This window comes from Babylonia areolata, chromosome 14 (genome assembly GCF_041734735.1).
Source record: "Babylonia areolata isolate BAREFJ2019XMU chromosome 14, ASM4173473v1, whole genome shotgun sequence".
Lineage (NCBI taxonomy): Eukaryota > Metazoa > Mollusca > Gastropoda > Neogastropoda > Buccinidae > Babylonia > Babylonia areolata.
Genome location: NC_134889.1, coordinates 14650676 through 14665675, shown reverse-complemented (window position 1 = coordinate 14665675; position 15000 = coordinate 14650676). Strand labels below are relative to the sequence as shown.

General features: G+C 45.7%; 1 protein-coding gene across 1 annotated transcript; it reads left to right on the top strand.

Moving 5' to 3' along the window:
- The first annotated feature begins 302 nt into the window (after nucleotides 1–302).
- On the top strand, nucleotides 303–10026 carry LOC143289499 (uncharacterized). The gene is made up of 6 exons (XM_076598485.1): nucleotides 303–946; nucleotides 2175–2653; nucleotides 3308–3433; nucleotides 4903–4965; nucleotides 5884–5946; nucleotides 8978–10026. Exons 1-6 carry the CDS (start codon nucleotides 462–464, stop codon nucleotides 9430–9432), a joined length of 1671 nt encoding a protein of 556 aa, XP_076454600.1. The 5' UTR covers nucleotides 303–461; the 3' UTR covers nucleotides 9433–10026.
- The last annotated feature ends 4974 nt before the right edge of the window (nucleotides 10027–15000 follow it).

The following is a 15000-nucleotide window of genomic DNA, read 5'->3' as shown; positions in this document are numbered from 1 at the left end:
CATGATGTCTGAGGTTTGAGTGGCATTGCATTCATTGCGTCAAGTATCCCTCATTTAGAATCAGTCTGGCCTGACAGCCACATCACGTGTGCTAACCATTCTTGTTCTCCGCCATACTGACGCCAGTCCAAGCACCCAGTCCTCTTCACGTTGACCCAAGGTCGCTCGTTGAATTTCAGGAATCTGACATGTGACCTCTCAGTCACTTGTTATACAATTAACAATGGGGTTTTCAACTACGCAGTATGGACTGATGAGCTGGCTACTTTCGATGAAACGAAGGCTGCCATTGGCTCGGTGTGATCATTCCAAGCTATGCAGATGAAGTCGCCATTGCTTATGGGTCATGCTGCACATCTATAAAATCTCTAAACCAAGAGTACTGAAGGCAAACGGTTTGAATTGCAACACCAACGGCGTGCAGACTTGATCCATTTGCAGTTGTTTGCAGAAACCCAACTATGGCGTGGACTGTTGTGTCCTGTGTCGTGTTTGCCATCTTTCTGAGCATCAAAGCAGAGCCAGAGGTCAGCTCACCAGCAGAAGACAACAAAGCCCTGTCTCCTGATCCCAGTGTACTCCACAACAGCACTCAGACAGACAGAAAGGGAGAACTGCCGCTGCAACAAGATGACAGGAAGCATGGAGATGACGCAGAACGAGGATACAAGGAACGAGTGAAGGATGTGTATAGGAACTTGACCAAACAGCTCGAGGGAGAGAAGGAAGACCGGAAGACAGGGGATGACATACTGGGGGAAAAGGTGGAAAGAACGGAGCGAGATATTAGAACATACATTAAAGGTAAACTGAGCAGAGAAGAACAACGCGTGGACAAAGATCTGAAAGAGCTGGAAGACGAAGCGACAGAGAGGAAGGAAGAGATAATACAGCTGAAGGAAGACTTTGAGAAACTGCGAGACAACGTCACGCAATGGACACAACCGTGAGTACGTTAGTGTTTCTCTCTCCTCTCTCTGTCTCTGTCACACACACACACACACACACACACACACACACACACACACACACACACACACACACACACACACACACACACAGGGTCTCTCTTTCTCTCTCTCCCTCCCTCTCTCTCACGCACTCATTCGCACATAAACACGCAGTGGATGCTGACAATAACTAACAAATACTGCCTTATGTAGCACCATAATGTTCTTGCAAATATACGAATGCTACTTTTTTTAATGGAAGGGTGTGGGTAGCAAAGCTTCGGACATTGATTTCAAGCACCACTTCATAGAGATGAACCCGGTGGCTGGAATACCGTACTTCCAACACAAGGGTTAGGGGTTGCATCCCAATAGAGCTTGGTGAGTGAGGGATGGAGATTTTTCCTGATCTCCTGGATAACACATAAGCTGTATAATGCCCTCTTCATGCAGAAAATCCAACACACACACGCTAACGATCCTGCTGCAATGCACTCAACCAGCCGACGAACAGATGGCAGTGAAAGTGGACGGGTCAATGCTTCAGGTTTCTATCAGGACCGTTCCTGGGTCCATGGTTCGAACCTTGGACGGGATAGTGCATCAGACATGGAGTCTTAAATATTTTTCGTTTTTTTTACGCCATCGTGCACGAAAACTCGCATTTGCAGATACACTGAATGTGTGGACTGCAAATCATGAAAGCAAGCGAATAAGGCACACACCCCAACCCCCCCAAACCACATTGACTTTGCATTCTGATTCTCAACATTACTTACAGGATGATCAGAATATAAATAACACTGCTTGTAAAATTCCACGAGAAGACAAATAAGATTGAAGTATTTCAGTCAAATTAATGAGAATGGCCGATGAAAAAATGTTCTTTTGAGTCTTTCAAAGTGAGATGGTATGTATGCAACAGAATCGATTATATTAATGGCATAATAGAAAAAGAAGCAATAATGAACTGAAATCAAATGTTGTTTTTTTTGTTTTGTGCCTGCACGTGTTTGTGTGTGGTGTGGTATGGTGTGGTAGTGGTGGTGTTTTTTCTGTTTTTGTTTGTTTGTTTGGTGTGTGTGTGTGTGTGGCGGGGGGGGGGGGGGTATGGTACCACTCGTACATGTAATCTCTAATCAGTTCCCATGAACTGCACAAAAGAAGAAAGGAAAGAACACAGGGACTTGCTGTGACGTATAAACTCTCACTGGACATGTGCAGGGCTATGATGGAGGACCTGAAGCAGCAGATGACTGACCTGCAGACTGTCCAGAGAACCATGGAGACTGCCCAGAGAACACACCAGAAGGAACTGCAGTCCATGAAGACTGCCCTGGAGACTGCCCTGCAGACTGCCCAGAGAACACACCAGGAGGAACTCAACTCCACGAAGACTGCCCTGCAGACTGCCCAGAGAACACACCAGGAGGAACTGCAGTCCGTAAAGACTGCCCTGGAGACTGCCCAGAGAACACACCAGGAGGAACTGCAGTCCGTAAAGACTGCCCTGCAGACTGCCCAGAGAACACACCAGGAGGAACTCCACTCCGTAAAGACTGCCCTGGAGACTGCCCTGGAGACTGCCCTGGAGACTGCCCTGGAGACTGCCCAGAGAACACACCAGGAGGAACTCCACTCCACGAAGACTGACCTGCAGACTGCCCTGGATGAGGTCCGTTCCCTGAAGGTCAGGTCTCTTGGTGAGTTGGCACTGTGCAAGACGTGAACAAAACAAAACAAACAGGGTGGGTGGGGGTGATTGTCTTGACTGAAAGCTGTCATGACTTAAAACCCACACTACAGGAAAAGTTGAAAAGTTGTTTTTGCAACATCTTGCATCTCTCTCTCTCTCTCTCTCTCTCTCTCTCTCTCTCTCTCTCTCTCTCTCTCTCTCTCTCTCTCTCCATTCACATATCCATCTCTCTCCACATCTATTCTCCAAGAAACACATTCAAGAAACACAAGAGAAGCTGCAGACTGCCCAGGAAGATATCCTGTCCCTGAAGGCCAGTGATGCTGGTGAGTAGGTACTGCAGAAGACGTGAACAAAAGTAAACGAAAAGGGTGGGTAGGAGTCTTGATTCCAAGTTGCTTTGACTCAAATTCCTTCATATAAGACGAAATATATAAGACTGAAAAAATTGTTTGTGAAATGTCTTTCTTGAAAGAAACTTTCTATGTGTATATATCCACCTATCTATGTATCTGGTTATGCATCTCTCTGTGAATCTATGAATGACATGATCTATCGAGCATTGTATCTACGTGTCAACATTCTGCAGGACACATCGAAAAAAAAATCACATTGGCAAAGTGTTGGATTTAGATTTGTCTTCTTCATATAATGATTCCAGATATCCAGCAAAAGCTGGAGACCACCAAAGAGAAAATGGAGACCACCCATGAGAAAGTGGAAACCATCCAAGAAAAGCTTCAAACAGCCCAGGAAGATGTCCGGTCTCTAAATGCCAGTGATGCTGGTGAGTAGGTACTGCAGAAGACGTGAACAAAAGTAAACGAAAAGGGTATGTGGAGTCTTGACTTTGACTCAATTTCCTTCATATATTGAGACATTGAATTGTTTGTGTAATATCGTTCTGGAAAGAAACTTTCTATGTATATATCCTCCTGTCTGTGTTTATCTATCAATATTCAACAACACATGTAGAAAACATAGAAAACAATGACCGAGAGTTGGGCTCTGACTGTGCCTTTGTAAGACACACCCCCACCCCCCTAGCCCCCCTCCCCATCCCCCCAAATCCCCCCACTCCCCGCCCATTAAAAAAGAAAGGAAAGGAGACCTATCTACAATATCTATATATTGATCGATCAATCAGTGTCTGAAACAGAGCACATTCACCTTCAGGCTCGCCATGAAAGATGGAGAACAGTTAACCCTATTAAATCTATTACAAGTACACAATGATAATAATGATGATAATAATAAACGAACAGTCATTCCATCATAGGAGTACATCGCATTGAAACACAAATTGAAACAAACCCCCCAAAACTCAGGCACATTAGTCCGTGGTGGGAGAGGGGTTGGGGGAGGTGGTGTAAGGGGGGAGGGATGACGTCACGCAGTCATCATCACAGTGAAGTTAGTTTGCACAGTGTCATACGCACAGTTAAAAACAAAAACAAAACAAAAAACACACATACACAAAAACAAAACAAAGAACACACGAAAAGTACGAATTTTTTTCAATATCTAATCATTGATCGACGTATATATACATAACAAACAACCTAGATTCTAAAGTTTTGGTTTTATGAATCCTTAATATATATATATATATATATATATATATATATATATATATATGTGTGTGTGTGTGTGTGTGTGTGTGTGTGTGTGTGCTTCTCTCGCTCAGTCTCTCTATATATGTATATATACATGTGTGTGTGTGTGTGTGTGTGTGTGTGTGTGTGTGTGTGTGTGTGTGTGTGTGTGTGTGTGTGTGTGTAATTCTTTACTGTTTTCAGAAGTATATGTTACGACTTTCAAATGAATCACCCGAATAAGGGGGAAAACTCTTCCACATACCGGAGAGGGTGCATTGCCTCTGTAAACTCACACTCATAGTATATAGTATTGTTAGTATTATTATTATTACTATTTGGAAAGTGGTGCCTTGAAACCCAGGTTTTGACACCTAATTCAAAAAGTGTTCTTGTAATGTCTTTCTGGAAAACAAACAAACAAACAAACATGCACAAAAACAACAACACGTGTATCCACATATCTGTGTACCTCTCTGTGCACTTTTTTCTGTGTGTCTGTGGATCTGCCGATCTGTCTATCTATCTATCTATCTATCTATCTAGACATATACCTGTCATTCAACATTCTACAAGACATTAAGCACATAAAAATACAGTGGGAGAGTGGGGTGTTTTTTTTAAAATAATTTATTTATCATTTTTCATGTTACAATCCCAGATTCCCAGAAGAAGTTACAGACAGCCCAGATGCAGATCGACTCCCTGAAGGCCAACCCTGTTGGTGAGTACATACTGCAGAAGACGTGAACAGAACAAGGGAGTCCTGATTCAGGAATGGCAACAGCCTTCTTGAATTAAGACATTGTAAGAAACATTAGACAAGAGAGGCAAGGCCTTCAAGACTCACTTGTGATACACTTCAAAAAAAAATCCAAGCTTTTTATGTATTGAGTATAATTTCAAAATGTAATGTTTAAGATGAGAAAGATCAGTTTAAAGCAAATTAACTCCCCTAGCATTAATTACAGAGTAATTTCCCTTTTTTACTATCTGCACCAAAACGTTTGCAAAATAAATAAAACTCCCATGCTTAGCAAAAGAAGTTCCTGTTTGAACAAAAAATGATAATAATGACTGCTCTAGTTGTTGGGTCAGAATATCAGATCAAAGTGCCAAGTTTAGAGAATACAAAAAAATATAAATATAACAGTAAATGCAGTTTGCATATAATTAGGCTTCATTCTTTTTTTTTTTTGTGCCCATCCCAGAGGTGCAATAATGTTTTAAACAAGATGACTGGAAAGAACTGAATTTTTCCTATTTTTATGCCAAATTTGGTGTCAACTGACAAAGTAGTTGCAGAGAAAATGTCAATGTTAAAGTTTACCACGGACACACACACACACACACACACACACACACACACACAGACAACCGAACACCGGGTTAAAACATAGACTCACTTTGTTTACACAAGTGAGTCAAAAAAGTACAACAACCTACACAAAAGAAATAATCAAAATGCATACTACACAATAAAGGCAACTTTTTAATCGTTGTCTTAAACACACACACACGCACACGCACATACACGTACGCACACACACACACACACACACACACACACACACACACAGAGGGGGCATGGAATGTTTTTTGTGGTCCACATAGAGAGTCCTTCATTTGTTTGTGACTGCAGGCTCATCGTTCATCAGATGGGGTCACACAGCATGTCCCGACAACACGTCTCTTGTGTATTCTGGTGAGTTCAGACCGTGGGTTGACAATTCTCTGTCCCTCTCTGTCTGTCCGTCTGTCTCTGTCAATCCGTCTGTTGCTCGCTGTCTGTCTGTCTGTCTGTCTGTCTGTCTGTCTCTCCTCTCTCTCTCTCTTTCTCTCACTCTCTTTCTTTCTTTCTCTTTCTTATTCTTCTGTGCGTGCGCGTGATGAGAGAAAGATCGTCGGATGCACTCACGCTAACATACCTGCAAACATGCATGTGCGAACCCACACATACACCCGCACGCGCACACACACACACACACACACACACACATATATATACCCGCTCCCTCACGCCCCTACACAAACTGACACACGCACTCCCAACAACCTTCCTACCTCACCACACCCACACACATACTGTGTTTCCAGTGCATGCTTCGTGACAATACTCACTAAATGTAAAATGATAACACAAAGACAGGGATGGAGAAAGGGTAGGGAGAGGGATAAAAAGAGGAGTTTGAGGAGGGAGGAAGAGAGGGATAAAAAGAGGATTTTGAGGAGGGAGGAAGAGAGGGATAAAAAGAGGATTTTGAGGAGGGAGGAAGAGAGGGATAAAAAGAGGATTTTGAGGAGGGAGGAAGAGAGGGATAAACAAGAAGAAGAGGATTTTGAGGAGGAAGGAAGAGGGAGATAAAAAAAGAGGATTTTGAGGAGGGAGGAAGAGAGGGATAAAAAGAGGAGTTTGAGGAGGGAGGAAGAGAGGGATAAAAAGAGGAGTTTGAGGAGGGAGGAAGGGAGGGATAAAAAGAGGAGTTTGAGGAGGGAGGAAGAGAGGGATAAAAAGAGGAGTTTGAGGAGGGAGGAAGAGAGGGATAAAAAGAGGAGTTTGAGGAGGGAGGAAGAGAGGGATAAAAAGAGGAGTTTGGGGAGGGAGGAAGAGAGGGATAAAAAGAGGAGTTTGGGGAGGGAGGAAGAGAGGGATAAAAAGAGGAGTTTGAGGAGGGAGGAAGAGAGGGATAAAAAGAGGAGTTTGAGGAGGGAGGAAGAGAGGGATAAAAAGTTTGAGGAGGGAGGAAGAGAGGGATAAAAAGAGGAGTTTGGGGAGGGAGGAAGAGAGGGATAAAAAGAGGAGTTTGAGGAGGGAGGAAGAGAGGGATAAAAAGAGGAGTTTGAGGAGGGAGGAAGAGAGGGATAAAAAGAGGAGTTTGAGGAGGGAGGAAGAGAGGGATAAAAAGAGGAGTTTGAGGAGGGAGGGAGAGAGGGATAAAAAGAGGAGTTTGGGGAGGGAGAAAGAGAGGGATAAAAAGAGGAGTTTGAGGAGGGAGGAAGAGAGGGATAAAAAGAGGAGTTTGAGGAGGGAGGAAGGGAGGGATAAAAAGAGGAGTTTGAGGAGGGAGGAAGAGAGGGATAAAAAGAGGAGTTTGAGGAGGGAGGAAGAGAGGGATAAAAAGAGGATTTTGAGGAGGGAGGAAGCGAGGAACGAAAGGGGAAGGAAAGAGAGGGGGATGGGGTTGAAACTGTGTGTTCCTCACAGTGACTGAACCAGTTACGTCTGTTTACCTGGTTGGTTCACTCTCTCCTCACAGTGACTGAACCAGTGACGTCTCTCTACCTGGCTGGTTCACTCTCTCCTCACAGTGACTGAACCAGTGACGTCTGTTTACTTGGCTGGTTGACTCTCTCCTCATAGTGACTGAACCAGTGACGTCTCTTTACCTGGCTGGTTCACTGTCTCCTCACAGTGACTGAACCAGTGACGTCTCTCTACCTGGCTGGTTCACTGTCTCCTCACAGTGACTGAACCAGTGACGTCTCTCTACCTGGCTGGTTCACTGTCTCCTCACAGTGACTGAACCAGTGACGTCTCTCTACCTGGCTGGTTCACTCTCTCCTCACAGTGACTGAACCAGTGACGTCTCTCTACCTGGCTGGTTCACTCTCTCCTCACAGTGACTGAACCAGTGACGTCTCTCTACCTGGCTGTTTCACTCTCTCCTCACAGTGACTGAACCAGTGACGTCTCTTTACCTGGCTGGTTCACTCTCTCCTCACAGTGACTGAACCAGTGACGTCTCTCTAACCGGCTGGTTCACTCTCCTCATAGTGACTGAACTAGTGACGTCTCTCTACCTGGCTGGTTCACTGTCTCCTCACAGTGATGAACCAGTGACGTCTCTTTACCTGGCTGGTTCACTCTCTCCTCACAGTGACTGAACCAGTGACGTCTCTCTACCTGGCTGGTTCACTCTCTCCTCACAGTGACTGAATCAGTGACGTCTCTCTACCTGGCTGGTTCACTCTCTCCTCACAGTGACTGAACCAGTGACGTCTCTTTACCTGGCTGGTTCACTGTCTCCTCACAGTGACTGAACCAGTGACGTCTCTCTACCTGGCTGGTTCACTCTCTCCTCACAGTGACTGAACCAGTGACGTCTCTTTACCCGGCTGGTTCACTCTCTCTGCCTGGCTGGTTCACACTCTCCTCACAGTGACTGAACCAGTGACGTCTCTCTACCTGACTGGTTCACTCTCTCCTCACAGTGACTGAACCAGTGACGTCTCTCTACCTGACTGGTTCACTCTCTCCTCACAGTGACTGAACCAGTGACGTCTCTCTACCTGGCTGGTTCACTCTCTCCTCACAGTGACTGAACCAGTGACGTCTCTCTACCTGGCTGGTTCACTGTCTCCTCACAGTGACTGAACCAGTGACGTCTCTCTACCTGGCTGGTTCACTCTCTCCTCATAGTGACTGAACCAGTGACGTCTCTTTACCTGGCTGGTTCACTCTCTCCTCACAGTGACTGAACCAGTGACGTCTCTCTACCTGGCTGGTTCACTCTCTCCTCACAGTGACTGAACCAGTGACGTCTCTCTACCTGGCTGGTTCACTCTCTCCTCACAGTGACTGAACCAGTGACGTCTCTCTACCTGGCTGGTTCACTCTCTCCTCACAGTGACTGAACCAGTGACGTCTCTCTATCTGGCTGGTTCACTGTCTCCTCACAGTGACAAACAGGAACGGGACAGTGCAGTCAGTGCAGTTGATGTGGTGTTGGTTTCAGGAGTGGCTGGGGGGCAGTGGGCTGAACACACCGGGGGTGCCTCCAACTACCTGTGTCTGGGGATGACGCCTCAGCTGGACATCAACATGTCGCGTTCATTACGTGTCAACTATCTGAGTGGTGCACAATATAAGAATGTCGAAGGACGTGATAACCAGGTCGCTGCGTGCTCCGTGTGCCGGGCTCCACAGTCCACCACCCTCATGATCCCCGCCACCCGTTCCTGCCCAAACGGATGGACCACCCAGTACAGGGGCTTCCTCATGTCTGAGTGGTGGACCATCAAGGGCAGAACGGAATACATGTGTGTGGACGAGGACAGAGAATTCCGTCCGGGTGGAGGTGGAGGCCGGCTGGCCGTCAGGTTTTATCACGTGGTCACTGTGTGTGGTACTCTCCCCTGCCCACCTTACGTGGAGGGTAAAGTGGTGACGTGTGTTGTCTGCTCTGTGTAACTTGGGGCAGCACATGTCATGTATATACCCACTGGGACAACCCCCACCCCCCCACCCTTTTTGTAACCAACCATTATTATATAATGTAACCACCGCCCCCTCTCCGTCACTCTCTCCATCCCTCTTTTGCTTTGAATTGTCTGTTCTTCTGTCTGAAGGCCAATTTATCTGCTTCTCCATCACACACACACACACTCTCTGTCTGTCTGTCTGTCTGTCTGTCTATCTCTCTCTCTCTCTCTCTCTCTCTGTCTGTCTGTGCCCCAACTTCAGCTACGATTTTTGTACATTCATCCTAAAGAAATGTATCCATGTAGTCTTGTTATTTTGCCCTGAAGTGACAGTAAAGAAAAATTGAAAGTGTGTGTTGCTTTTGTTGTTGTTGTTGTTAATTAAATGTGCATACCACAATCTTTGAAAATAAGGTGTCATGTTATCTGTTGTGTTTTACGACTTATCCTCTCTCTCTCTCTCTCTCTCTCTCTCTAATATTTTGTTCATCCCTCTTTCCATCTGTCTCTCTCTCCCTCTTCTCTCTCCATTTTTCTCCTCTCTCTCTGTGTCATTCTCTGTCTCTCTCTCTCTGTCTGTCTGTCTGTCTCTCTATTTCTCTCCCCTCTCTCTGTCATTCTCTGTCTCTGTCTCTCTCTCCATTTCTCTCCTTTCTCTCTCTCTGTCATTCTCTGTCTCTCTCTCTGTCTGTCTGTCTCTCTCTCCATTTCTCTCTCCTCTCTCTCTGTCATTCTCTGTCTCTCTGTCTGTCTGTCTCTCCATTTCTCTCCCCTCTCTCTGTCATCCTCTGTCTCTGTCTCTCTCTCTGTCTGTCTGTCTCTCCATTTCTCTCCCCTCTCTCTGTCATTCTCTGTCTCTCTCTCTGTCTGTCTGTCTCTCCATTTCTCTCCCCTCTCTCTGTCATTCTCTGTCTCTCTCTCTGTCTGTCTGTCTCTCCATTTCTCTCCCCTCTCTCTGTCATTCTCTGTCTCTCTCTCTCTCCATTTCTCTCCCCTCTCTCTGTCATTCTCTGTCTCTCTCTCTCTCCATTTCTCTCCTCTCTCTCTCTCTCTGTCATTCCCTCTCTCTCTCTCTCTCTGTCTGTCTGTCTCTCCATTTCTCTCCCCTCTCTCTGTCATTCTCTGTCTCTCCATTTCTCTCCTCTCTCTCTCTCTGTCATTCTCTGTCTCTGTCTCTCCATTTCTCTCCCCTCTCTCTGTCATTCTCTTTCTCTCTCTGTCTCTCCATTTCTCTCCTCTCTCTCTCTGCCATTCTCTCTCTGTCTCTCTGTCTGTCTCTCCATTTCTCTCCCCTCTCTCTGTCATTCTCTGTCTCTGTCTCTCCTCTCTCTCTGCCATTCTCTGTCTCTGTCTCTCCATTTCTCTCCTCTCTCTCTCTGCCATTCTCTGTCTCTCTCTCTCTCTCTGTCTGTCTCTCCATTTCTCTCCTCTCTCTCTCTGTCATTCTCTGTCTCTCTCCATTTCTCTCCTCTCTCTCTCTGTCTGTCTCTCCATTTCTCTCCTCTCTCTCTCTCTGTCATTCTCTGTCTCTGTCTCTCTCTCTGTCTGTCTCTCCATTTCTCTCCCCCCCCCCCTCTCTGTCATTCTCTGTCTCTCTCCATTTCTCCCCTCTCTCTCTGTGTCATTCTCTGTCTCTCTTTCTTTCTCTCTCTCCATTTCTCTCCCCTATCTCTATCTCTCCCCTTCTCTCTCTGTCTCTGTCTCTTTCTCCTCTGCTGTCTCTCTCTCAATATATTCTAAACGTACAGTGCACAAAATCTCATACAGTCTCTCTGTTAAGGTCAGACAAAAAAGAACAACATTAAGTAAACCCAACCCCACGCCCCCAACCCCGAAACTTTTTTTTTTTTTTTTTTTCTCTCCTCATAGTTTTGCAAAGTTGCAAAGAAGGCTGTTTCAGGATTTCACTCTCTCTCTCTCTCTCACACACACACACACCTACACATGCACGCTCACACACACACACACACAATCAGGAAAGTGAAACACCAAATGCTTTTTAAACCTAATATGCCAGAATATTACATGATATTCTGAGCAGAATAGTCCCACACACAGGCAGGCTTACTGAATAATTGATGTAGGGTTTGGTAGTCTTGTTGTATGTAATCTAAATATAACAATTGGACTATAAAAGCATAACGAAATCATCACATACTTGTGCGCGCGCGCACACACACACACACACATCACATTGTCACACAGACACACATAGCCACACATGCATACACACATACACGCACGCACTCACAGTCAGACGCACGCAATCATGCACACACACATTCACGCGAGCGCGCATACGCATACACACACAAACGCGCATGTACGCACAAATATACGTACACAGTCACAGTCTGATGTACGCACGCATGCGCGGAGACTGACAGTCAGACACACGCGTGCGCGTGCGCGCGCGCTAACTCACGTACACACTTTGTGTAACACATGCGCACACACACACCTACCTATGCACGTTCACACACACATACACACACTTTGTGTAACGCACACACACACACACACACACACACACACATGCGCACACGCAGGGGGCGGTTGTAAAATTTTGTTCGCTGCCGTTCTCTGCCGGTAAAGTACAACCTGAACATCATCACCATGCATTATCTCACATTTCACTTTTCGCTGGGGTGGGTACGAGAGAGCTGGTGGGGAAGGGTCAGGGGAGTTAAAACACACACACACACACACACAGGATTTTGCACACAAAAAAGAAAACAAAAAGCCAGGTAGTTCCATGTTACTTTTAGCTTCGTAAGATTAGTAAAATCCGCCCTTTCCTGTCTGTTGATGCCGCCAACAAATTTACTGTTGCCTTCATTAATTTTTATCCCGCATAGATTATTGTTATTCTATTTTAGCTGGCCTTCCCAATGATAAACTCTACAAGCTCCAGAAAGTACAGAATAGTGCAGCTCGACTCGTCCTTAAAAAGTCGAGGAGAGAGAGAGAGAGAGAGCGCTACTGCTCTCCTGCGGACACTTCTTTGGTTGCCTGTTCAAGCCAGAACTGAACTTTCCAGAGAGATCTCTTGACTCCTCCCAGCTAACTGTTTCCCGATACTTCTGTGGAAAGAGGTTTTCGGCCCAGCAACTTGGAATTCTCTGCCTATTGCTCTCAGACAAACAACTCAATTATCTACCTTTAAAGCAAATCTAAAACTTATCTAAAAAAAATGGTTATAACTCAAATAGTGTTGTCCCAGACCCATGGCAATGTGAGTGTGTGTGATGGGAGAGTAGAGAGAATGGGGGTGGGTAGATGGATGGTGGTGGTGTGGTTCGAAAGGGAGAATGACCCGATTTTTACCCCTTTTAACTCTTCTATCCAAAATTTTATTTTACAATTTTTACAAATTTTGTGGCATGCAGATTACAATTATATTCCTTTTTACATGTATGTATTTTAAGCGAAAATTGCTGACATTTCAGCCGTTTAATCATGTGTGTGTCTGTAGCTGTGCGTGTGTGTTACTTGTAGTATTGATAGTATGTTACTTTGTGAGTTTTATGCATTGTGTTTTTATAATTTTAATGATTCTGTTTTATGTTTCTGCCACTTTTTATATGCTTTCTTGTTTCACTTTAGGTACTGGATTGTAAAGCGCTTAGAGCTTGCTTATGCTTGTATTATAGCACTATATAAAATTAAAATATTATTATTATTATTATTTCCATGACGGTCAAGGTGCTAGCAAATGATTAATTAATATCAATGGGAGGTAAAAGGTGACCTCTGTTCAGTAGGTACATGATGCAGAATGTAGTTAGTTCCCTTGCACACACACAAAAAAGAAAGTTTTCTGTTCCTCAGTCCTCTCCTTGAGTGCAACATGAAGATGTCAAAGGAACGAAAGATTTTGATGGATATGTCCTCACGATACAGCATATTTTACTTCGTGAATGGTAAGCTGCGTAGGTAATTCTAATAATGTATTTGTACTCGTGAAAGACGCACCACTGAAGAAGAATATTGGTTGCTTTTTTATTAGATTCTGTACGCGATGCTTTCAACTGCGTCCCGCGTAAGCGCATGTGTGTGTATGTGAGTGTGTGAAGTCGCGGGGTGTTTCCTTTGTTTCCACCTTCTTGTTCGGTGTTGGTCTGTGTTTTCGCCCTGGACCAGTGGTGTCTTATTTGCCTGGTGACAGGTGAGGAGAGTCGTGTGTTTGTAGTGCTGAATAATCTCACTGATGTGACTTGTTGCATTTGTTGACATCAAAGTGAGATAGGTTTTGGATACTTGTAAGGTTGGGGTGATTTTTTTTTATAATAATTTGTTTATTGGAAATTTTATCCAGCGGTCTTTTATTTCTAAATGCTTGGGGGGGAACTGGTAAATTAGTTTGCGTTTAGGTGTGTTATTTTGTCATATATTCAGCTGGGATTATTGTTTCAAATTTGTTTTCTTTATAACGAAAATTGTCTAATTGCAGTCTGTGCTTTTTCCGAAACATTTTGTGAATGGAAATGCGGTGTGGTTGTGATAGGGCTTCACTGGGTGTTTCTATTTTTCGAACTAGCAGGATGGATACTGACATGATTTATTGTCATTTAGGGTTAGCCGTAATGGACGCTTCGGATTGTGTGTAGGTTTTTACCTTTCTTTATTGCGGAAATTCATAACACACACCACCCCTCACCCCCCTTCACCACTACGACCCCCATCACCCCTCCCCTCTATCACCTCCCTCCCCCACACCCCCTCCCCACCCATTCACCCCCCCCCCCCTCCACGCCCCCTCCCACCTATCACCTCCATTCGTCCCCCACGCCCCATACCCACCCATTCATCCCCCCCCCTCCACGCCCCCTCCCACCTATCACCTCCATTCATCCCCCCACGCCCCCTACCCACCCATTCATCCCCCCCACGCCCCCTCCCACCTATCACCTCCATTCATCCCCCCACGCCCCCTACCCACCCATTCATCCCCCCCACGCCCCCTCCCACCTATCACCTCCATTCATCCCCCCACGCCCCCTACCCACCCATTCATCCCCCCACGCCCCCTACCCACCCATTCATCCCCCCCCCTCCCACCTATCACCTCCATTCATCCCCCCACGCCCCCTACCCACCCATTCATCCCCCCCCTCCACGCCCCCTCCCACCTATCACCTCCATTCATCCCCCCCAGGGTTCCCAGGTGGTGGGCATGAAGCCAAAAAAGGACCTTTAAAGGACTTTATAAGGACCTCAAATCAGTTTAAAAGGACCTTTGCCGACATGACTTTACAGTACAACCCCAATCTATTTGACATGCAGAACAGCAGACACTTACCTCTCATAAACGGAAGAACAGCTAATCCCATTTGACTGTCGTATTTAGTCTTTGCAATTCACGTCACTGTAGGCTAGGCCTAAGCAAAGCAGCAGCAGCAGGCGTGACTCACAGCCACTGTACCACGCTTCGCGTCTGCCACCGAGCAGAAAGCGCACTACTGTTAGGGCCTAGGCCTATGGGCTGTATCCTCCTACAGTAAGTACTGTGTTTCAGACGATCGCGTCGGCATCTTTCAACGCGCTTTGCAACTTG

Bases quoted from the DNA above. Each gene is read 5' to 3' on its own strand.
- LOC143289499 (XM_076598485.1), top strand. From the start codon at position 462: ATGGCGTGGACTGTTGTGTCCTGTGTCGTGTTTGCCATCTTTCTGAGC. The intron at 947-2,174 runs GTGAGTACGTTA...GGACATGTGCAG, and splicing joins GTCACGCAATGGACACAACC to GGCTATGATGGAGGACCTGA. The intron at 3,434-4,902 runs GTGAGTAGGTAC...TTACAATCCCAG, and splicing joins TCTAAATGCCAGTGATGCTG to ATTCCCAGAAGAAGTTACAG.